At 28.3% G+C, this 27,911-nt stretch overlaps 1 protein-coding gene across 1 annotated transcript; it reads right to left on the reverse strand.

Annotated features, from left to right (window-relative positions):
* Positions 1 to 26,865, reverse strand: LOC139853493 (uncharacterized). The gene is made up of 3 exons (XM_071842885.1): positions 26,094 to 26,865; positions 1,390 to 1,679; positions 1 to 585 (listed from the first exon to the last, which is right to left on the reverse strand). The coding sequence occupies exons 1-3, from the start codon at positions 26,863 to 26,865 to the stop codon at positions 1 to 3; spliced, it is 1,647 nt and encodes a 548-aa protein (XP_071698986.1).
* Between the last annotated feature and the right edge of the window lie 1,046 nt (positions 26,866 to 27,911).

Raw genomic sequence — 27,911 nt, forward strand, 5'->3', positions numbered from 1 at the left:
TTACGCATAGTATCGCTTTAATAAAGCGGCATGCCACGCATTAGGTAAAGTTCGCCCTTCTACATCTGCGAGCTTATATGAACCTGCTGCATTAATTTCCACAACTTGATAAGGACCCTCCCAGTTAGGTACTAATTTTCCAAGTTTTTCTGCTCTACTTGCATCATTATTTTGCAGTACCCACTCGCCTACATCTAAAGATAAAGCGCGCACTCTTTTGTTATGATATTTGGCAATTTGCTGTTTATTATTTGCTTCTTTGATAGCAGTCATTAACCTTCGCTCTTCAATGAAATTCAAATTCTCGCCCAATGCATCATCGTTTGCTTCTTCCTCAAAGTTAGCGACTCTATGCGTTGGCACAAGAATTTCAGCGGGTATTACTGCCTCAGAGCCATACACAAAACTAAAGGGTGTTTCTCCAGTGCTCTTCTTGAAAGTAGTGCGATGTGCCCATAAAACATTGGGTAATTCATCCACCCAACCAGTTCGCTTTTCGCATAACTTCTTTTTAATACTGCTTACAATATCACGATTGGTTACTTCGCATAAACCATTAGCCTGTGGATGTGCCACTGATGTAAACTTTTGGATTATATTTAAATCAGTGCACCATGTTTTAAAAGGATCTTTCGCTATTTGAGCACCGTTATCGCTAACTAATTCACGTGGAATACCAAATCTGCAAACAATATACTCCCACACAAAATTTCGCACTTGCACACCAGTGATAGTGCGAACCGCCTTAGCTTCAACCCATTTTGTAAAATAGTCAATTGCCACAATCAGGAATTTGACATTACCAGGTCCTGCGGGAAATGGCTCTACAATGTCAATAGCCCACTTGTGAAATGGCCATGGCGAATTAACAGGGATCATATCATGCCTTGGCATCCAATTCTGCGGAGCATGCCTTTGGCAGCTTTTACAACGCTTAACAATTTTTGCAATATCGCGATATAGGGATGACCAAAAGTAACTCACCCGCATAATTTTCGCCGCGATAGTTTTATAGCCTGAATGCAATGCACAAGAACCGTTATGCACTTCATCAATTATCATTTCTGCTTCAATTGGGCCCACACATCGCATCATTGGACCACAGTATGACTTGCGATATAAAATTTCATTTTGAATGATATACATTGGTGCTCGCTCTCTTACTAAGCGAGCTTCGTGCTTATCACTTGGCAAAATATCACTGCGGATGTATTGCAGGATTGGTTTCATCCAATTTGGCTGTCCTTCTACAACAGACGCGACCATTAAGTCGTTATCTATTGACTTGCTTGGCAATTCCTCAACCCAAACTTGTTTTTGAAAGTGCGAAAACGTTAGATCGACCAACTTACTCAAAGCATCCGCCTTCTTATTTTGACTTCTTGGCACTTGCGCGAGTTCAAAATGCTCGAATCGCACTGCCAATTCTTTCAACAACTGCAAATATTTCTGCATTGAGGAATCATGTGCCTCAAAAGAGCCATTAAACTGATTTGCTACTAATTGAGAATCTGTAAATGCTCGCAACTTAGTGATATCCATTTTTCGCGCAATATTTAAACCAGCAAGCAAGGCTTCATATTCCGTTTCATTATTTGTCACATCAAAATTAAAACGTAATGCGTACGTATGCTCCTCACCACTCGGGCTTGCCAAAACCAAACCCGCACCTGCACCTTCTGCACATGAAGCTCCATCAGTAAATAAATCTCATGTTTCGCCAACTACTGGTTTTAACTCTGTTCGCTCATTAATCACCTCCAATGTGACAACCCGGAAATTTCCGACCAAATTTAAACTTTAATCTTTATATATTCCCGGCACGATAAGCAAAGTTTGTAAGTTGAATCTCAAGAATTTTAAACTGTGTTCATACACTCATTTAACCTCGACCAAATTCCAATGATTCACGAACCATTATATGAACGAATATGATTATATATGTATATGTATATGTATATATATATATATATTATAACTTGAAAACATTAACAAAGTATTAGACGTATAATACTTTACATAAACGTATTTGTTTCATAATATATTCAAATAGTTATTGATGGAATTAAAAGATATATCAAATGATTGATTTATCAGATACATTGAATTACGATTACGAGTCTCTGTTAGGAGGGCCACTTTGAGTTGGAAAAAATTTCCTTTTAACGATATTCAGAATAAATGGTAAAGTGATTTGCGAGTAAGAATAAATTGTCAAGTTTCGAGAGTTAGACAAAGGTTAATGGAAGATTGAATTTTATAATACTCAATTGATCTATTTTCAAATGTACGAAAATGCCTTTTCGATATAATAGACTTTTATTATTAAAAACGTCTTATTACATAAACAACTTCTACTATTATAACCTTTGTAATAAAATGATTTTTGAATATAAAATAATTTGGTTATTAAAACGTTTATTGAACGTTTGTAGATAAATGAACTATATCAATTTTTAAAACTTTAAAAATACAAATGTTACGAAATAGTAATTTTTAATATTTAAACGATTTCTAAAAATATAAGTTTTGAATGACATTAGTTTTGAAAGACTATATTAAGTAAATAGTTCAAATTTATATTTCGAAATGAAAATATAAATATATATAACTTAGTCATAAAACTTCCTGATTTAAAGTAATATATTTTGATAAACAACGAGCCACTGATTTATAGAAGCAAATGACCACAACGCTCAATTTTATAAGTTACATTTTTATAAGGTAATTTATTGATAAATAAGTTAGATTATTAATAAGGGTACACGTCGCGTAACGTAAAAGGATAGTTTTCTAAACGTACGAAAGTGCGTTCGAAAAACCGAAAGTGGTACATGAGTCGAGTGACAACGTACGAGTCACTTGAATAAAAATTATATTTTTACTACGCACGTAAATATAATATAATATTTAATTAATTCTAAAGATTAAATATATTATATATTAAATAAAATATATATAAAGTGATAGCATTATTGCACGAGTTCTTTAAAGTGGGGGTAGGTGAGTAAAAATGTGCTATAAAATCGAACGAAGTATGGATCAGTTTCTTTATCTACCTCTCGCACTCTTTCCATATTTATATGTATAGTATTAGTATTATTATTATTATTATTATTATTATTATTATTATTATTATTATTATTATTATTATTATTATTATTATTATTATTATTATTATTATTATTATTATTATTATTATTATTATTATTATTAAGATTAAAATTATTATTATTATTAAATTGTATTATTATTATTATTATTATTATTATTATTATTATTATTATTATTATTATTATTATTAGTGTATACATAAAATACTACGACGAGGTCATGAGTGAATTATTTTCAAGACGGATTTTTTTAAGAGGGATAGAGATAAGGAAATTATGGGTTATAGCTATGGAGGTTATGAGTATGGATCATGGGTACGCTCGTAAGGTCAATCTAGTGTTTATCATTTCTGTTGCGTCTACGTACCTTTCCTGCAATATTGAATCTCAATATTGATACGTGAGTACTCGTAATTTAATTTTTACATACTAATAGTGTATCCCTGACTAGTGCTCGAGTATATAGTGTAGAGACCCGTCCTAATCCATCCGGACGAAGTCCATATCGATTATAAACGATTCACAACAGTTGGTTACATCGCGAGTTACTTGACCTCTATATGATATATTTTACAAACATTGCATTCGTTTTTGAAAAGACAATCTTTCATTTCATCGAAAGTTGACGGCATGCATACCAATTCATAATATATCTAACTATAATTGACTTAATAATAATCTTGATGATCTCAATGACTCGAATGCAACGTCTTTTGAAATATGCCATGAATGACTCCAAGTAATATCTTTAAAATGAGCAAATGCACAGTGGAAGATTTCTTTCATACCTGAGAATAAACATGATTTAAAGTGTCAACCAAAAGGTTGGTGAGTTCATTAGTTTAACATAAATAATCATTTCCATCATTTTAATAGACCACGAGATTTTCATTTTCATTTCTCATAAATATACGTCCCATGCATAGAGACAAAAATATCATTCATATGGATTGAACACCTGGTAACCGACATTAACAAGATGCATATAAGAATATCCCCTATCATTCCTGGAAATCCTTCGGACATGATATAACAACATCGAAGTACTAAAGCATCCGGTACTTTGGATGGGGTTCGTTAGGCCCAATAGATCTATCTTTAGGATTCGCGCCAATTAGTAGACTGGTTTACTAATTCTTAGGTTACCAAGTAAAAAGGGGCATATTCGGCTTCGATCATTCACCCATATAATGTAGTTTCAATTACTCGTGTCTATTTCGTAAAACATTTATAAAAAATTGCGCATGTATTCTCAGCCCAAAAATATAAAGGGTAAAAAGGCAAATGAAACTCACAGTAATGTATTTTGTAGTAAAAATACATATAACGATATTGATCAACAGAACAATGCAGGGTTGGCCTCGGATTCACGAACCTATTATTCAATCATGTATATTAATACTTGTAATGGTAATTCGAACAAATATATATAAATTTATTAGTTGTATACTTTTTATATTAATAATATATATGTTGCATAGATTCATGTTGTTATATAAAATATAAATTTTCGTTATGTTATATGTATTAAATATATTTTTAACACATATATATATCATTTGTATGTTAATAATAATATTTATAATAAAACCAAAAATAATATTAATAGTGGTAAAAATGATAATAATTATAATACTTAATTTTACTAATGAGATAATAATATTAATAATTATATTAATGATAATAATAATTATATTAATAATTATATTTGTAAAATATTAATTTTTCTGTTAAAAATAGTTATGTTATCGATTTTAGTAATTTACATAATAATAATACTCGTGATAATACAAATAATAATACTTATGTTAATATTAACAATTATATTATTTATAAAAAAATACTAATACTAATATTTACAAAAATAATAATAATTTGTATTATTTTCATAATGATAATAATCATGATCATAATTTTGATAATAATACTGAATGGTAAAAATTATGTTTTTAGTAATATTTATAATAATACTAATGATAATATTAATAACATTTTACTTAATAATAATATTGGAGATGATAATAATATTAGCAATAACGATAATAATAATAATATTAATCCTATTTGTAATTACAATTATGATAATAAAAAAAAGTATCTACTACTTTTTATTAGTAAAAAAAAATATTAATACTAATAACTAATATACTAGTATTAATAACAATAACAATAACTAATAATAACATTAATAATAATAATAATAATAATAATAATAATAATAATAATTATAATGATAATGGAAAAGAAATAAAATATATACCATTGTAAAATGCTTTCCTAAAAACAATTGACCATAACGAGGCTCGAACCCGAGACCTCTCGATTTAACACAACATCGAGAACCAACCATCTGTCTACTTCATTTCTGATTTATACCCAAATTTAATTTTCATAAACCTGCCTTAACTGTTTCTTCTTCTTCATGGCAAACAATCGACTAGAGATCCAATTCATTTAATAACAATTTACTTTATTTGATTTAGGATTTAAAAGGATTCAGAATGTAATTACTGAATAATTGATTTAATTAAAACAAAAGAAAAATTAAAAGAACAGACACTGTAATCAGAAAAAAAAATTCGACTATGAACTGTAATCCCAATCTTGAATTCTAATTCGTTTTATTTAAAAGTTATAACATGAAAGAAGTCGTAAATGATTCCTAGAAACTATCTGGACCTTCGGTTGATCCTAAAACATCAAATTGCTCTCTAATTTCACGATGAACCAGAAAGTTGACTTTTTGAAATAACACTTTGACTCCAAAATTCGAACATGATATGAAAAATTGAGAGTTGAATCTTTCCAGATAGTTTGAGTAGAAGGTTTCCAACACAAATGCATTTATACATTTTGAAAATTAATTCGTTTTCGAAATTTTTGAAAAATTTGTACAAGAACAGGGAGCCGAGCTGTATACAGTTTCTGTTTTTATTTTAATTCAACAACTTGAGTTTATTATATTTGGTAATTGATAATGATAGTGAAAAGGAATTGAAGTGGTTCAGATCTAACATAATTGACCGTTTATATGAAGGCCCGTGATTAATAATTTTCTCAATCAGACAAAATAAATAAGAATATAAAAAGATAAAAAGCTTGATACACTGCTAACGATTTTTGTTTTTAAAGAATGATTTGTAAGATCGATTTGGATATATAACAACTGAAGAGGTTCAAACAAAATCAGATACAGTAATTGATGGATATGTGAAACTGAATCGAATTATATATCAATCTGTTTCTTTATATATCTTAATCTATATATATATATATATATATATATATATATATATATATATATATATATATATATATATATAGGTAATAATGGTATATCATTAATTATAATTAATCATTTTTATATACCTGTATTAATATTATACTTAACATTATAACAAATATTAATAGGATAATAATAATATTAATACTTCTTAATAATAATTATATTAACTATTATTAATAAAATACTTTTAATAATAAATAAGAAAATAATGATAATAATATGAGGATTTTAATAACAACCAACTTGATACTTTTTTATAAGTTTGTTAATAATAATCTATAAGAATGATAATAATATTATTCTTAATGATACAAATAATTAATTGTATTATTTTCTAATAATATAAAAAAAATGATTTTAATAATAATAATTTTAATCAAAAGTTTACTACTCATTATAACTTGACAATGATATTAACAATGATAACAATAATATCATAACAATTTATATGTATAAATTTTCATCTTCATATATTATCTTTTTTTTAATAATAATAATACTTTCACTAAATTTTTAATATTAGTATTAATATTGATATTGTTATTAGTATAACATTCATATCTGTAATTACAATAATCATATTAATATATTCATTATACCATATATATTATATGATATCATATGTTTATTATTTATACATTTTAATATAAATACATTATATTATATGTGTTTGCATATTAAATATAATTGGCTTATATATTTTTATTAAGAAGGCTAACAATAAAAATGTTTTCCTGACGAATATGAGCTGATAAATAGAGTTTTATCATTATTGAATAATACAGATAAAATAATTCGATTATTCAAAGAGCATGAATGAAGCTATCACAAAAGAGTGAAATGAATAAATGATGTTTCGTTTTAACTTTTGACGTTGCCTTGGTTGAATTCCGAAATTCAAGGGATTTAAAAGAAAATCTTGGAAATCTATAAGATCTGATTCTTCAGCGAATAAGGAAATTAAGATCTCTCTAATTAAATACGGTGATTTGCTTCGATTACTCTGTCTGATATTTCCATTATAAATTAAACTCTTCCGTTCCATTATTCTCACCATTCCCATACTTTCCTTCTTGTTTCATACATCCAAAAGATTCTGAAAATGCTTAATCTAGTTCTGATCCTTGTCCTCATCCTTACTATCGCAACAATCATTCTCCTTTTCCAACTTCCACTAGAGGAATCTATTTTCTTCTACTTCGCCCTTGGGATTATAATGTTTTTAATTCTCCCGTGTCTTTATGTTGCGATAAACGTTGATATACACGGTTTGTAATTTATGTGTTGTTATCGGGCTTTATATTCTCCCTTATATTTCAAAGCTCTATGCTTTTGTTTTCTCTTCCCGACTTCAAGTCAAGCGAATAATGGTCCAGAATTCGCAGATATAGAGTTTCGAATGATTATAATGTTCTAAGCAGGAAGGAACGTGATAGCACGATTTGATTTTCAAATTTATCAACATCACGGAAGATAGAACCATCAAGAATACATTTTCTTGATTTGTTCAGGAGTTAAGTAGAATGAAAGAGTTATGTAACATGGCACATGATAACGTTAGGGTCTGTGAATCATCACGTTCCATTAGAAACTTAGCATGACTTACTGTAATATAATCACATTGATCAATTGTCATTATATTATACTAACTCATGCATCAATTTCCAACACTACTCCAGAAGTCATTCATAATTTAAACTCGAATTTTTAAAAAATTTAGAAACTAAAATGGTTTCCTTTATGATGTAATACGGATAGCACGAAGAGATAACTAATTTCGGACAAGAAGAGTTATGAAAATATCCTCAGAAATATCGAAGATATTTATGATGATATTTTGGGATTTCTAAGTTCGATGGTTGATGAAGAAAGATTTTACGCAAGATTTTAACATGAGTACGGAACAAGATATTCGTTGAAGGTTTCATCGGATCCAGAATTACCTGGATTCTTTGAATATATGGTATGGTCCTTGTGTTTGTCCATGATCTCCTTCGTGGTTAGCTCAATCAGTTTTTCAATTTCAAACTTTTTCTGAGCTTTACCAACATACAATTCTTTATCATCGACTTTTGGCTGTTGAGGTCGTTTACAGTTTGCTGCTTCCTCAGCATTCTCAATATTCAGAGTATTAATTCGTAAACTGGGTGCTTATCAGAATTTCAAAATGAAGGATCATAATTCTAAGAGATAAATGTTATATGTATACATATAATTATTGATGTTGAAACGTTGCGAGATTCAAAGTACTGATTGCTGATTCCCGGTAATTGGTATGACAATTCTTGTTACCAGATACGGATGAATATATGATGGGGTTTTAATGAATATAATAACTTTTCAGAAAGCCAAAGGTCAATGAAGTTGCTGGTAAGTTTACTGCTAATGTGATGGAATATAAACGGTTCCACGGTCACGATGATGAAAGGCAAACTTATATATCGAGGTTATAATAAGGCTAATTCGAATGACAAGTCGAAGTTGATTTGCTGAAGCTGTGATAAAATTGACTACTTTGGAAAGGGATTGTAAAGTTAATTTCGGTAATAACAACTCCAAAGGAATTAGCACAGCTACGTGTTAAATGTTTACTCAGGTTCCGAGAGTTTTTCAGGTGCATAACTATATGCATCAATCTTTTCTTCCGTAGATGAAGTGCGGTTGGTTCATCCTCTCGATTGAGGTGTTTTCAAGAATCATGAAAGGTTTGAACGCAGATTGTAATTGTCAAGACACAAATGAGGTTTAAGATGAAATCAAGTGGCAAACTTGAAGAATTATTTAGTTTCATATGTTATAATCAGTATTTTAATTCATTTTAATTATCCAATATTTTTCGTCCACAGTGGATAGTACACAGTTAACAGTCCAATCATTCATATATAGTTTAATATATAATATTCAAATTAATTAATACGTATCGTGACCCGTGTACATGTCTCGGACTCGATCACAACTCAAAGTATATATATTATTATAGAATTAGCCTCAACCCTGTATAGCGAACTCAATCATTACAGCATATAGAGTGTCTATGGTTATTCCAAATAATATATATATGCGTCGATATGATATGTCAAAACCTTGTATACGTGTCCCGATATTTAAAGTGCGTAAAATAAATAACAGAAATTAAATGACGATAAATAAAGTGCGTAAAGTAAATAACAGAAATTAAATGACGATAAATAAAATTGCGAGAATGTAAATTGCGATAAATAAAATGTAATCAGTTAGCTAGGAACAATTAGCTAGGAACAGTTAGCGTGGATTCTTAACAAAATTCCTCATAGTTAATTTGTTTGTTTCTAATAAATTTTATTTTGTTAAATGTTTTCTTCATTATGCCACTTGTTGGATTCTGATAAATCAAAATCCAAATATGAAATTGGATGAATATGGTTATTCTGTGGTGAACGGATTTGTATATCGGTGGATGTAAGTAGGATAGTAAATGACCGTTGAATCAGATTCGAAGAATGTACAGTGTAACTTATTAATGTGAAATCTAAATATTCCGCGGGTATTACCTACCCGTTAAAATATTTTCATCATTAACAGTTTGTACAAAAGATTTTTTAATTACAATCTTTATGAAAACATATATACGTATATATTTTCTTCAGATGTAATCATGGATTTAATGAATTAATATGATATTAAACTCATTTGATTTACGGTTAGAACTAGAGTACATAATCTCTAAAACATTAGAGATTACATAATCGTCATGAAGGACGAAAATAGTTTATGTAGAACGATTCGTAGAACGATGATTATGCTTGAGGTATAGATTGCGAGGTTGAGACATGTGATGATGTTGTTGTTGTTGATGCTGGTTATGCTGGTGCTGCTGATGGTGGTACTGTTGCTGTTGGTGCTACAAGTGTTGTTGGTGCTGAGGTTGGTGATGATGTTGGTGTAGTAAGTATAGCTTGTAGATCACGCACCATTCTTGTCAAGTTTTCTATCCTACCCTCTATCATTTCTATCCATCCACTCATCTGATTCGATAGATCTTGATTATCAATTCGAAGTTCCCTAACTTCTTCTAATATTCCCCTTCGATTGGTATTCGGAAGTAGAGGTTGAATATTTTCTGAGATTGCAGTAATGCGACCTTCGAGGTGGAAAACTTTAGCAAGAAGGGTGAATACAGTATTGCACATAGGTTCACCGGTGAGTACATCATTTTCTCCGATGTTAGGAGGTAAGTTTAGTTCGTGGTAGGGATCGCCTTCTTCATTTCTCCATCGAGTGAGTAAGTCTCGGACCCACCCCCATCTCCTCCAGAAATAAAAATAACTAAATGGTTGAGGCACTTCTGGTTCATTGACTTCAGAGTCTGCTTCAATATACATCTCGAAATCGCTTCCGGAACTAATGGAATCCAAGCTAGGTGTATGATCCATCTCTCACGATCAGTTAAAGGGTTTTGATATGAATTGATTTTCGAATATCGAATGATATTCTAATTATATATAGAATATCTATACATACTTCCAAAGATCCCATGAATTACGGAGAAAATTAAGGAAACGTGTCAGATAAAGTCTACAGTGACAGATACGCTAAGATATGGATTAGTAGATATGCTAAGATATTTTGTCTATACACTATTCATGCAATCAATGCAGCAAGACATGTCTAGACTAAGAATGATAAGCAGATAATTTTTGACACCAAATGATAAGCAAAACTTTTTTTTTGACATGCAGACACGGTCGAAGTCCAGACTCACTAATGCAACCTAACGACTATCAGTTAGACACACTAATGCAAGACCTGATTCGCTAAGACCACTGCTCTGATACCAACTGTAGAGACCCGTCCTAATCCATCCGGATGAAGTCCATATCGATTATAAACGATTCACAACATTTGGTTACATCGCGAGGTACTTGACCTCTATATGATTCATTTTACAAACATTACATTCGTTTTTGAAAAGACAATCTTTCATTTCATCGAAAGTTGACGGCATGCATACCAATTCATAATATATCTAACTATAATTAACTTAATAATAATCTTGATGATCTCAACGACTCGAATGCAACATCTTTTGAAATATGCCATGAATAACTCCAAGTAATATCTTTAAAATGAGTAAATGCACAGCGGAAGATTTCTTTCATACCTGAGAATAAACATGCTTTAAAGTGTCAACCAAAAGGTTGGTGAATTCATTAGTTTAACATAAATAATCATTTCCATCATTTTAATAGACCACAAGATTTTCATTTTCATTTCTCATAAATATACATCCCATGCATAGAGACAAAAATATCATTCATATGGATTGAACACCTGGTAACCGACATTAACAAGATGCATATAAGAATATCCCCTATCATTCCAGGAAATCCTTCGGACATGATATAACAACATCGAAGTACTAAAGCATCCGGTACTTTAGATGGGGTTCGTTAGGCCCAATAGATCTATCTTTAGGATTCGCGTCAATTAGTAGACTGGTTTACTAATTCTTAGGTTACCAAGTAAAAAGGGGCATATTCGGCTTCGATCATTCACCCATATAATGTAGTTTCAATTACTCGTGTCTATTTCGTAAAACATTTATAAAAAATTGCGCATGTATTCTCAGCCCAAAAATATAAAGGGTAAAAAGGCAAATGAAACTCACAGTAATGTATTTTGTAGTAAAAATACATATAACGGTATTGATCAACAGAACAACGCAGGGTTGGCCTCGGATTCACGAACCTATTATTCAATCATGTATATTAATACTTGTAATGGTAATTCGAACAAATATATATAAATTTATTAGTTGTATACTTTTTATATTAATAATATATATGTTTCATAGATTCATGTTGTTATATAAAATATAAATTTTCGTTATGTTATATGTATTAAATATATTTTTAACACACACACACACATACACACACACACACACACACACACATATATATATATATATATATATATATATATATATATATATATATATATATATATATATATATATATATATATCATTTGTATGTTAATAATAGTATTTATAATAAAACCAAAAATAATATTAATAGTGGTAAAAATGATAATAATTATAATACTTAATTTTACTAATGAGATAATAATATTAATAATTCTATTAATGATAATAATAATGATATTAATAATTATATTTGTAAAATATTAATTTTTCTGTTAACAATAGTTATGTTACCGATTTTAGTAATTTACATAATAATAATACTCGTGATAATACAAATAATAATACTTATGTTAATATTAACAATTATATTATTTATAAAAAAATACTAATACTAATATTTACGAAAATAATAATAATTTGTATTATTTTCATAATGATAATAATCATGATCATAATTTTGATAATAATACTTAATGGTAAAAATTATGTTTTTAGTAATATTTATAATAATACTAATGATAATATTAATAACATTCTACTTAATAATAATATTGTGGATGATAATAATATTAGCAATAACGATAATAATAATAATATTAATCCTACTTGTAATTACAATTATGATAATAATAAAAAAAGTATCTACTACTTTTTATTAGTAAAAAAAAATATTAATACTAATAACTAATATACTAGTATTAATAACAATAACAATAACTAATAATAACATTAATAATAATAATAATAATAATAATAATAATAATAATAATAATAATAATAATAATAATAATAATTATAATGATAATGGAAAAGAAATAAAATATATACCATTGAAAAATGCTTTCCTAAAAACAATTGACCATAACGAGGCTCGAACCCGAGACCTATCGATTTAACACAACACCCAGAACCAACCATCTGTCTACTTCGTTTCTGATTTATACCCAAATTTAATTTTCATAAACCTGCCTTATTTGTTTCTTCTTCTTCATGGCAAACAATCGACCAGAGATCCAATTCATTTAATAACAATTTACTTTATTTGATTTAGGATTCATAATGTAATTACTGAATAATTGATTTAATTAAAACAAAAGAAAAATTAAAAGAACAGACACTGTAATCAGAAAAAAAAATTCGACTATGATCTCTAATCCCAATCTTGAATTCTAGTTCATTTTATTTAAAAGTTATAACATGAAAGAAGTCGTAAATGATTCCTAGAAACTATCTGGACCTTCGGTTGATCCTAAAACATCAAATTGCTCTCTAATTTCACGATGAACCAGAAAGTTGACTTTTTGAAATAACACTTTGACTCCAAAATTCGAACACGATATGAAAAATTGAGAGTTGAATCTTTCCAGAAAGTTTGAGTAGAAGGTTTCCAACATAAATGCATTTATACATTTTGAAAATTAATTCGTTTTCGAAATTTTTGAAAAATTTGTACAAGAACAGGGAACCGAGCTGTATACGGTTTCTGTTTTTATTTTAATTCAACAATTTGAGTTTATTATATTTGGTAATCGATAATTATAGTGAAAAGGAATTGAAGTGGTTCAGTTCTAACATAATTGATCGTTTATATGAAGGCCCGTGATTAATAATTTTCTCAATCGGACAAAATAAATAAGAATATAAAAAGATAAAAAGCTTGATACACTGCTAATGATTTTTGTTTTTAAAGAATGATTTGTACGATCGATTTGGATATATAACAACTGAAGAGGTTCAAACAAAATCAGATACAGTAATTGACGGATATGTGAAACTGAATCGAATTATATATCAATCTGTTTCTTTATATATATATATATATATATATATATATATATATATATATATATATATATATATATATATATATATATATATATATATAGGTAATAATGGTATATCATTAATTATAATTAATCATTTTTATATACCTGTATTAATATTATACTTAACATTATAACAAATATTAATAGGATAATAATAATATTAATACTTCTTAATAATAATTATATTAACTATTATTAATAAAATACTTTTAATAATAAATAAGAAAATAATTATAATAATATGAGGATCTTAATAATAACCAACTTGATACTTTTTTATAAGTTTGTTTATAATATTCTATAAGAATGATAATAATATTATTCTTAATGATACAAATAATTAATTGTATTATTTTCTAATAATATAAAAAAAATGATTTTAATAATAATAATTTTAATCAAAAGTTTACTACTCATTATAACATGACAATGATATTAACAATGATAACAATAATATCATAACAATTTATATGTATAAATTTTCATCTTCATATATTATCTTTTTTTTAAATAATAATAATACTATCACTAAATTTTTAATATTAGTATTAATATTGATATTGATATTAGTATAACATTCATATCTGTAATTTCAATAATCATATTAATATACTCATTATACCATATATATATTATATGATATCATATGTTTATTATTTATACATTTTAATATAAATACATTATATTATATGTGTTTGCATATTAAATATAATTGGCTTATATATTTTTAAGTATTATTTATATATATTTACTTGATATATTATTTTCTAAAAAAAATTCGACATATAATATACATAACTTTTATAAATACATTCCAATATACATATGATCATAGAAATCATTTATACATAGATTCATTTTAAATTACACTTAACTATTTAGTATCTTATTTTACATATTTAATTCAAATGCTTAAATTATATTTTATAATTTCAAATTAATATACATATACTTATATATATATATATATATATATATATATATATATATATATATATATACACATATTTATTTACAAACAATTGTTCGTGAATCGTTGGAAATGGTCAAAAGGTAATTGATTATATAAACACAATATTACAGACTTTGCTTATCGTGTCAAAATCAATAAAAATTAAGTTTAAAATTTGGTCAGAAATTCCCGGGTCATCACATATAGGATTATGCATGCTTGTACTTTTTATATTGCCCTTAGATAGGATATGTTGAATTTTAAATTAGTTACATATGCGGTTGAGATAAGGTATAAGATATGCATGTCGTTGGAAAGCTAGCGAAAAATTGAGAACTTTTCATTTAGATATCGAATGGTTTCGATGAACGGTTTAGAAGTTATAGTCAATTGAATTTTTGTATTATTATTAAAAATGATTATTATTATCGTCGTTATTATGGTCGTTCTAGTTTTATCTTATTATTATTATTATTATTTTTATCAATAAAAGGGATTTATCATAAAAAATTGTTATTTTTATTATTATTACTATCGTTATTATCGTTAAAATTATAATTAGTATTATTATTATTATTATCATCTAATTATTATTATTATTATTAGTATTAGTATTAGTATTAGTATTAGTATTATTATTATCATTATTAATATATATATCATTATTTAAAAATAGTTATTGTTATTGTTGTTATTATTATTATATTATCATTAAAATAATTATTAGTATTATCTTTAATAATGTCATAGTAATTATCATTATTAGTTTTATTGTAATTAAAACTAATATTAGTAACACCTAATTATTTTAATTACTATTATTATCATTATTATGAACACGATATAAAATATGATTAAAAGCTATTAAACGAAACGATTAGAAAATAATGAGTAAGAGTATCATGATGAAATTAAAATATTATAAGATATTGATTTAGATAAAATTATCGTTCTTATTATTTTTTATCATTACTATTATTATTAAAAGTATCGTTAGTATTAAAACTATCAATTTAACAAAAATTATCATTTTAATAGAAATGTCATTATTATTATAAACTATCATTATTATTATCATTTTAAATAGAATTATTATATTAAAAAGTATCGTAAATATTAAAGTTATCATAATTAGAATTATCATTTTATCATAATGTCATCTTAGTAATTATAAATATTAATATTTTTTTATTAATAGAATAATAATTATTATTATTACAAAATAATATAACTTTTACTTACTATTATTATAGATATTATTTTATCAAATAAATATGTGATACAAACATATTTTACTACATGTAATAAAATTTCTTTAATAATACCTATCATATTATCTTTATAATATTAAATGAACTCTATAAATTTTATTACTTAATATATATAAAAGTATATTTTATTATATAAATTTTAATATAAAATTTTATTTATTAATAAATGAATTATATTATTTACTCTAGTAAATCTTTTAAAAATATTTAAAAAATATATAATCGATGATATTCAAGTTATATAATAATCATGTATAAATTTTGGAAATCATTTTGAGACAAATTGATTTTTGCATATTAGTCTCGAGCATTAGGATTGTGATACACTATGACCTGACTTAAATTGTTAGACAAATATTGACCAACATATAAATATATATATATATAATTAATTTAGGTTCGTGAATCCGAGGCCAACCTTGCACTTGTTCAATGACGTTATATGTATTTTTACTACGAAATACAGTATGGTGAGTTTCATTTGCCTTTTTACCCTTTATATTTTTGGGCTGAGAATACATGCGCAATTTTTATAAATGTTTTACGAAATAGACACAAGTAATTGAAACTACACTATATGGGTGAATGATCGAAGCCGAATATGCCCCTTTTTGCTTGGTAACCTAAGAATTAGTAAACCAATCTGCTAATTGACGCGAATCCTAAAGATAGATCTATTGGGCCTAACGAACCCCATCCAAAGTACCGGATACTTTATTACTTCGAATTCGTTTTTATCATGTCCGAAGGATTTCCCGGAATGATAGGGGATATTCTTATATGCATCTTGTTAATGTCGGTTACCAGGTGTTCACCATATGAATGATTTTTGTCTCTATGCATGGGACGTATATTTATGAGAACTGAAAATGAAATTCTTGTGGTCTATTAAAATGATGTAAATGAATGATTATGATAAACTAATGAACTCACCAACCTTTTGGTTGACACTTTAAAGCATGTTTATTCTCAAGTATAAAAGAAATCTTCCGCTGTGCATTAGCTCATTTTAAAGATATTACTTGGAATCATTCATGGCATATTTCAAAAGACGTTGCATTCAAGTCGTTGAGTTCAGTAAAGATTATGATTAAGTATATGACAGATTAGATCATTTATAGATGGATGTTACAAAATGGTATGCATGCCTGTCAACTTTCGATGTAATGAAAGATTGTCTTTTAAAAGAATGCAATGTTTGTAAAATGTATCATATAGAGGTCAAATACCTCGCGATGTAATCATATGTTATTGAATTCATTCTTATGGATTAGGACGGGTCTTTACATGTGGTATCAGAGCGGTGGTCTTAGCGAACTAGGTATGCATTAGTGTGTCTAACTGATAAGTCGTTAGGATGCATTAGTGAGTCTGGACTTCGACCGTGTCTGTATGTCAGAAGTTTTGCTTATCATTTCTAGTCGGAAATCATCTGCTTATTATCCTTAGGAAATTACCTGCTTATCATTATTAGTCTAGACACGTCTTGCTACATTAATTGCATGAGTAGTGTATAGACAAAATTCGTATCTTAGCGTATCTGCTAAATCATATCTTATCGTATCTGTTACTTTAAACTTTACCTGGTATATTCCGTAAATTCCTCCGTAATTTATGAAATCTTTTGCTCTATATATATATATAGATATTCTATGTAATGAGAATACCATCCGATAGCCGGAAGATCATTTTAAATCGAAAAATCCTTTATCCAATCGTACGAAATGGAATTCGTCGTTAGTTCAAGTCACTCGGATTCCGAAATGGAATCTCACTCAAGCTCCGAAAGCAGTGTGACCGGAATGGATCAACCAATCAGTCATCACCTATTCTAGATGAATTGGGGATGGGTTCGTAGCCTCCTCAATCATTGGAGACAAGAAGAAGGCGATCCTTTCCATCCACCACATTGCCCTCTTGACGAAGAACCTGAAGCACTTACCGGCGAACCTGTCCGAAACACCATTTTCTCTCTCATTTCCAGAGTATCTCGTCACGATTACATACTACATCAAATTCTAGATTTTATTTATCCGCTCGTCCGAACCGACAATCACCCCGGTGTAATAGAAGAAGTCAACGAGCTTCGAGCTCGGGTAGTGGCTTTGGAGAATATGGTGCAGAGATTACAAACACCAGCAGCAGCACCAGCAGAATAACTAGTACTACCATCATCAACGCCAACAGTACCATTACCACCTCCAACCACAACCGCATCGTAAACCTTAACTTCACAATCTGTCCCACGAGCATCAACGTCATACGCACCATAGATACCAAGGAGTACCAACAACAATAACTGATGAAGTATTAATCATAACTTCATTGGAGAAACATTCCGCAGCGATTATGTAATCTCTAAAGTCTTAGGGATTATCTAATCTAGCCCTAACCATAAATCAGTTAAGCGAACCAAAATGATAGAAGGAAGAGTAGAAACCCTGACAAAAATGGCGTGTGATTAACCAGCTAAACTTGTTTTACCAACAGCATCATCAGTACCGTCAGCGTCTCCAGCATCGTCAGTGCAGTCAGCATCAGAATCAACAACATCTATAACATCACAAACTCCGTCAGTTCAAGAATCACTGTGGACATCATTACGAATTAATAACGCGTATATTGTATCAACGAGTTATGAAGAATTAACTCATTCCCTCTGAAGAAATTATATGTATATTATATATATATATATATATATATATTTCGAAATAAAAATAAATCTTTCCGTGCTAAGCTATTGTGTGTGAATCTTAACTACTCGGTTAATTCATATTACAAATATGCAATAATGTACGTCCTTCGGCCGCAACTTAACCAGCGTTAACTACAATCTCTGTCTCAATTCAACAAATTCCAATTCATAATAAATCAAGTATATATTTGATTTTACATTTTCATCATCGATGTACCCGAATCTTTTCAGATAACATCATTCGTACTTTGCGAAGTTCACAAGAATTTAACGAAAACCAACATCACGCCTCAACAAATAACGAAGTATTGATTCGTAATTTCAATATTATTGAAGAAATACTTATGTAATCTCTAAAGCCTTCAAGGGATTATTCAATTCTAGTTCCAACTATAAATCAAATGAGTTTAATTTAGTATTAACTCATTAAAATCTATGTTACATCTGAAGAGAATATATACATATATATTTTCATAAAGACTGTAATAAAATTCTTTTGTACAAAATATTAATTGTGAAAATTTTTTTAACGGGTAGGTAATACCCGAGATATATATATATATATATATATATATATATATATATATATATTCACAATTAATATGTTACATTCTTCGAATCTGATTAAGCAAATTATCAACTATACTTTCTACTTTCACAATAATATACATTCTCTCATAACAATCAAAATAACCATACTCATTCAAACCCAATTACATATTCTGATTTTGAAACCTCAGAATTCAATTCGAGATATAATCGGTACCATCACTTTTAGATTCCTACATCTTTCAAAGCTATACTTTGACTTTAAAACTGTGTTAGAACATCAAATGTATATTAACGATTACAGTCTGTGTTCAAACCCTTCGAAAATTTCTGAAGACACTTCAAATAATGAACAATCGAGATGATGATTCAACCACATATTACCCACAGTTATGTACTTAAAAATCTCTCGAAACCAAAGTCATAATTCAACACATATCTGTGTCAGATCCTTTGGCATTTATTAGCAAAAATAACTTTGCAATTGCTTTTCAAAGTAGTAAATTCTATCACAGCTTCAGCAAGACAACTTCGATTTTTCATTCAGGAGTAGCCTTATCATAATCTTGATATATATGCTGCCCTTTCACCATTACTACCGGGGAACCTTTCATATCCCACCACATTAGCAATAAACTTATTCACAATTTCACTGATCTTTGACCTACCGGAGAATCATTATATTTACCGAAACCCCATCATTTACTTATTCGCATCTTGTAACGAGGATTGCCATACGAATCATTGGAAATTAGCAATCAGTATTTTGAAATCTCGCAGCATGTTAACGCCAACAGTTATACATATAACATCTATCTCCAAGGCTTACATACTTCAAATGTGAAGTTTCTGAAAAACACTCTGAACTAGTTCTCGAAATGCTGATGAAGTAACAAAAACTATAAACAACCTTAACAGTAAAAAGTTTGATGATAAAGATTAGTGTATTGGCAAAGCTCAGAAAAAGAGAAGTTTTGGAACTGAAAAACGGATTGAGCAAAGTATGAAGGAGGCTATTGACAAATCACAAAGACTGAACCTGCCTTCAAAGAATCCAAATGATTCAGTACCTGCTGAAGTCATTAACGAATACCTTGCTCCTGACTCTAAACCCCTGCGGACAATATCCTTCATCATCCTCTGATCTTAGAAATTCTAAGATATCATCGTATCTTTCATTATAAATATCCTCCATATTTCTGAAGATATTTCCATAATTATTCTTATCTTAAATCATTTATCTCCTCGCGTTATCTGTGTTACATCATAAAATAAACTATTTTAGTTTCTAAATTCGGAAACCTTCGAGTTTAAAATAAGAATATTTTTGAAGTAGTGTTGGGAACTGAAACATGAATTAGTATAATATAATGACACTTGATCAATGTGATTATATTACAGTAATTCATGCTGAGTTTCTAAATGGAACGTGATGATTCACAGATCATAACGTCATCATGTGTCATGTTACATGACTCTTATATTCTTTTAACCTCTAAAATATCAAGAAAGTATTTCTTGATGATTCGGTCTTTCCCGAGGTATTCTAGTAATTTGACAAGTCAAGATCGTGTCATTACAATTTCCTTAGAACATTAACAATGTTCATTCCAAAATTCATATCTACGAATTATGGACCATTATAAGTGGTACTTACTCGCAAGAAGAATAAACAAAAGGACAAAGCTCCGAAACAGAAATTGGAGTATAAATCGCAGCAAATAAAAGAAAGCATTAACTGGGGATGACAATGATTATAGAAGACAGAAGCAGGGACATCGAAATATAAGGGAAGATATAAAACTCAACAACAACCCAGAAACTATAAACTGTATATATCGATGCATATAGCAATATAAAGACACGGCAGAACTAAAAACACTATAAAACCAAGAGTATAGTAGAAGTAAATAGATTCTTCCGGAGGCAGGTGAAAAAGAAGAACGACATATATGAAAGTGAGGAGTATATCAAGAATCAGCACTGGATGAAGCATATTGACAAATACTTTAAAATATGAGTTGAGAAGGTGTGAGTTGTAAGGAAATGAGGGGAGTGGATTTATAGTAAAATATCTGACATAGCAATCGAAATGGATGATCACATTTAAAGTGAATCCTAAATTTCCTTAATCAAATCTTATTGCTAAGATCTTCTCCATATCTCTTGAACTTCGGAAATCAACCTGTCTACGTCAAAGGATATGACGAAACTTTACCCATTCTCATTTCACTCTTTTGGTGATAGCTTCACTCGTACTCTTCACAAAATCAAATGGTTTTATCCATATTACTCAATAATGATAAAACCCTAATCTTCAGCTTATATGCGTCATGAAAATATACTTATTGTCAGCCATGACCATCCCAATCAAATTTCGGGACGAAATTTCTTTAACGGGTAGGTACTGTGACAACCCGGAAATTTCCGACCAAATTTAAACTTTAATCTTTATATATTCCCGACACGATAAGCAAAGTTTGTAAGTTGAATCTCAAGAATTTTAAACTGTGTTCATACACTCATTTAACCTCGACCAAATTCCAATGATTCACGAACCATTATATGAACGAATATGATTATATATGTATATGTATATATATTATAACTTGAAAACATTAACAAAGTATTAGATGTATAATACTTTACATAAACGTATTTGTTTCATAATATATTCAAATAGTTATTGATGGAATTAAAAGATATATCAAATGATTGATTTATCAGATACATTGAATTACGATTACGAGTCTCTGTTAAGAGGGCCACTTTGAGTTGAAAAACATTTCCTTTTAACGATATTCGGAATAAATGGTAAAGTGATTTGCGAGTAAGAACAAATTGTCAAGTTTTGAGAGTTAGACAAAGGTTAGTGGAAGATTGAATTTTATAATACTCAATTGATCTATTTTCAAATGTACGAAAACGCCTTTTCGATATAATAGACTTTTATTATTAAAAACGTCTTATGACGTAAACAACTTCTACTATTATAACCTTTGTAATAAAATGATTTTTGAATATAAAATAATTTGATTATTAAAACGTTTATTGAACGTTTGTAGATAAATGAACTATATCAATTTTAAAACTTTAAAAATACAAATGTTACGAAATAGTAATTTTTAATATTTAAACGATTTCTAAAAATATAAGTTTTGAATGACATTAGTTTTGAAAGACTATATTAAGTAAATAGTTCAAATTTATATTTTGAAATGAAAATATAAATATATATATAACTTAGTCATAAAACTTCCTGATTTAAAGTAATATATTTTGATAAACAACGAGCCACTGATTTATAGAAGCAAATGACCACAACGCTCAATTTTATAAGTTACATTTTTATAAGGTAATTTATTGATAAATAAGTCAGATTATTAATAAGGGTACACGTCGCGTAACGTAAAAGGCTAGTTTTCTAAACGTACGAAAGTGCGTTTGAAAAACCGAAAGTGGTACATGAGTCGAGTGACAACGTACGAGTCATTTGAATAAAAATTACATTTTAACTACGCACGTAAATATAATATAATATTTAATTAATTCTAAAGATTAAATATATTATATATTAAATAAAATATATATAAAGTGATGGCATTATTGCACGAGTTCTTTAAAGTGGGGGTAGGTGAGTAAAAATGTGCTATAAAATCGAACGAAGTATGGATCAGTTTCTTTATCTACCTCTCGCACTCTTTCCATATTTCTATGTATAGTATTATTATTATTATTATTATTATTATTATTATTATTATTATTATTATTATTATTATTATTATTATTATTATTATTAAGATTAAAATTATTATTATTATTAAATCATATTATCATTATTATTAGTAGTATTATTATTAGTGTATACATAAAATACTACGACGAGGTTATGAGTGCATTATTTTCAAGACGGATTTTTTTGAGAGGGATAGAGATAAGGAAATTATGGGTTATAGCTATGGAGGTTATGAGTATGGATCATGGGTACGCTCGTAAGGTCAATCTAGTGTTTATCATCTCCGTTGCGTCTACGTACCTTTCCTGAAATATTGAATCTCAATATTGATACGTGAGTACTCGTAATTTAATTTTTACATACTAATAGTGTATCCCTGACTAGTGCTCGAGTATATAGGATTATGCATGCTTGTACTTTTGATATTGCCCTTAGATAGGATATGTTGAATTTTAAATTAGTTACATATGCGGTTGAGATAAGGTATAAGATATGCATGTCGTTGGAAAGCTAGCGAAAAATTGAGAACTTTTCATTTAGATATCGAATGGTTTCGATGAACGGTTTAGAAGTTATAGTCAATTGAATTTTTGTATTATTATTAAAAATGATTATTATTATCGTCGTTATTATCTTCGTTCTAGTTTTATCTTATTATTATTATTATTATTATTTATTTTTATCAATAAAAGGGATTTATCATTAAAAAATGTTATTTTTATTATTATTACTATCGTTATTATCGTTAAAATTATAATTAGTATTATTATTATTATTATCTAATTATTATTATTATTATTATTATTATTATTATTATTAGTATTATTATTATTATTATCATTATTAATATATATATATATATCATTATTTAAAAATGGTTATTGTTATTGTTGTTATTATTATTATATTTTCATTAAAATAATTATTAGTATTATCTTTAATAATGTCATAGTAATTATCATTATTAGTATTATTGTAATTAAAACTAATATTAGTAACACCTAATTATTTTAATTAATATTATTATCATTATTATGAACACTATATAAAAGACGATTAAAAGCTATTAAACGAAACGATTAGGAAATAATGAGTAAGAGTATCATGATGAAATTAAAATATTATAAGATATTGATTTAGATAAAATTATCGTTCTTATTATTTTTTATCATTACTATTATTATTAAAAGTATCGTTTGTATTAAAACTATCAATTTAACAAAAATTATCATTTTAATAGAAATATCATTATTATTATAAAATATCATTATTATTATCATTTTAAATAGAATTATTATATTAAAAAGTATCGTAAATATTAAAGTTATCATAATTAGAATTATCATTTTATCATAATGTCATCTTAGTAATTATAAATATTAATATTTTTTTATTAATAGAATAATAATAATTATAATTACAAAATAATACAACTTTTACTTACTATTATTATAGATATTATTTTATCAAATAAATATGTGATACAAACATATTTTACTACGTGTAATAAAATTTCTTTAATAATACTTATCATATTATCTTTATAATATTAAATAAACTCTATAAATTTTATTACTTAATATATATAAAAGTATATTTTATTATTTAAATTTTAATATAAAATTTTATTTATTAATAAATGAATTATATTATTTACTCTAGTAAATCTTTTAAAAATATTTAAAAAATATATAATCGACAATATTCAAGTTATATAATAATCATGTATAAATTTTGGAAATCATTTTGAGTCAAATTGATTTTTGTTGACCTTTGCATATTTGTCTCGAGCATTAGGATTGTGATACACTATGACCTGACTTAAATTGTTAGACAAATATTGACCAACATATAAATATATATATAATTAATTTAGGTTCGTGAATCTGAGGCCAACCTTGCACTTGTTCAATGACGTTATATGTATTTTTATTGCGAAATACAGTATGGTGAGTTTCATTTGCCTTTTTATCCTTTATATTTTTAGGCTGAGAATACATGCATAATTTTTATAAATATTTTATGAAATAGACACAAGTAATTGAAACTACATTATATGGGTGAATGATCGAAGCCGAATATGCCCCTTTTTGCTTGGTAACCTAAGAATTAGTAAACCGATCTGCTAATTGACGCGAATCCTAAAGATAGATCTATTGGGCCTAACGAACCCCATCCAAAGTACCGGATGCTTTAGTACTTCGAATTCATTTTTATCATGTCCGAAGGATTTCCCGGAATGATAGGGGATATTCTTATATGCATCTTGTTAATGTCGGTTACCAGGTGTTCACCATATGAATGATTTTTGTCTCTATGCATGGTACGTATATTTATGAGAACTAGAAATGAAATTCTTGTGGTCTATTAAAATGATGTAAGTGAATGATTATGATAAACTAATGAACTCACCAACCTTTTGGTTGACACTTTAAAGCATGTTTATTCTCAAGTATAAAAGAAATCTTCCGCTGTGCATTAACTCATTTTAAAGATATTACTTGGAATCATTCATGGCATATTTCAAAAGACGTTGCATTCAAGTCGTTGAGTTCAGTAAAGATTATGATTAAGTACATGACAGATTAGATCATTTATAGATGGATATTACAAAATAGTATGCATGACTGTCAACTTTCAATGTAATGAAAGATTGTCTTTTAAAACGAATGCAATGTTTGTAAAATGTATCATATAGAGGTCAAATACCTCGCGATGTAATCATATGTTATTGTATTCATTCTTTTGGATTAGGACGGGTCTTTACATCCAACTCCCCAGTCATTTCAGCGAGATAATCCGCCAAAACTTGGCCCTTTACAGTGCTGCGCGGAAGGTAAGAAATTTGATAAGCACCTAACTCCACTGCCCACAATGCGAGTCTACCAGATATCTCTGGTTTTTTTAAGACTTGCTTGACCAGCACATTAGTTAACACGTGCACCAGATGCCCTTGGAAATATCTTCTTAACCTTCGCGGTGTTAATATGAGCGCATACACAAATTTCTCAATCGGCGCATAGTTTATTTCACTTCCTGTAAGAGCTTTACTGACAAAATACACATGTTTTTGTATTTTATCCCTTTCCGCAACAAGAACTGAGCCAAAAGCTTCATTTGCTACCGATATATAAAGGTAAAGAGTTTCGCCATCAATTGGCGCTGTTAACGTAGGCAGAGTTTTTAATAACTTCTTCATTTCCTGAAACGCGATTTCAGCTTCACTTGTCCAAAAAAAGCTCTTTTGTTTCAAGCAGCCTTTTAAGGTTTTGAAAAATGGTAATTGTCTTTCAGCGGCCTTAGACAAGAAATGCATTAATGTGTCTAATTTTCCCGTCAAACTCTGCACCTCCTTGACCGTCTTTGGTGCCGTCATATTTTCAATAGCCACAATTTTCTTTGGATTAGCTTGAATACCTTGCTCAGTAACAAGATAACCCAAAAACTTTCTTTCAGTTTCGCCAAAACTGCACTTTAGCAGATTAAGCTTCATGATTATCCTGCGCAGTGTATCAAATGTTTCCCGCATATCGTCAATAATTCGCTCTTGTGTTGTGATTTTAATTACTAAATCATCTACATAAGCCTCAAGATTTCGCCCAATTTATTTTTCGAACGCGGTGTCAACTAAGCGTTGATATGTCGCACCCGCATTGATTAGACCAAAAGGCATCATTATATAAGAGAATATGCCTTTTCCTGTATGAAAAGCGGTTTTATCTGCATCTTTTTTAGCCATTGGGATCTGATGATATCCCCTTGCCGCATCCAAAAAACATTTATATGGAAAAGCATGCAAAGATTCCACTTTAAAATCAATTTCTGGAAGTGGATAGTTATCCTTAGGGCAAGCTTTATTTAAATCTTTGAAGTCAATATTTCATGACCCGTCCTAATCCATCTGGACGAATACATTACATTTGATTACATCGCGAGGTACTTGACCTCTATATGATACGTTTTACAAACATTGCATTCGTTTTTAAAAGACAAACTTTCATCACATCGAAAGTTGACAGGCATGCATACCATTTTAGAATATATCCAACTATAATTGACTTAATAATAATCTTGATAAACTCAACGACTCGAATGCAACGTCTTTTGAAATATGTCATGAATGACTCCAAGTAATATCTCTAAAATGAGCAAATGCACAGCGGAAGATTTCTTTAATACCTGAGAATAAACATGCTTTAAAGTGTCAACCAAAAAGTTGGTGAGTTCATTAGTTTATCACAATCAATCATTTCAATATTTTAATAGACCACAAGATTTCATATTTCAATTTCACATAAACATAATCTCATATCAGGCATTTCGCAAACTGCATAGAGATAAAAAATCATTCATATGGTGAATACCTGGTAACCGACCTTAACAAGATGTATATAGAATATCCCCATCATTCCGGGACTCCCTTTGGACATGATAAATTCGAAGTACTAAAGCATCCGGTACTTTGGATGGGGCTTGTTGGGCCAAATAGATCTATCTTTAGGATTCGCGTCAATTAGGGTGTCTGTTCCCTAATTCTTATATTACCAGACTAAAAAGGGGCATATTCGATTTAAT

The sequence above is a fragment of the Rutidosis leptorrhynchoides genome, chromosome 6, assembly GCF_046630445.1.
Source record: "Rutidosis leptorrhynchoides isolate AG116_Rl617_1_P2 chromosome 6, CSIRO_AGI_Rlap_v1, whole genome shotgun sequence".
Taxonomy (NCBI): Eukaryota; Viridiplantae; Streptophyta; class Magnoliopsida; order Asterales; family Asteraceae; genus Rutidosis; species Rutidosis leptorrhynchoides.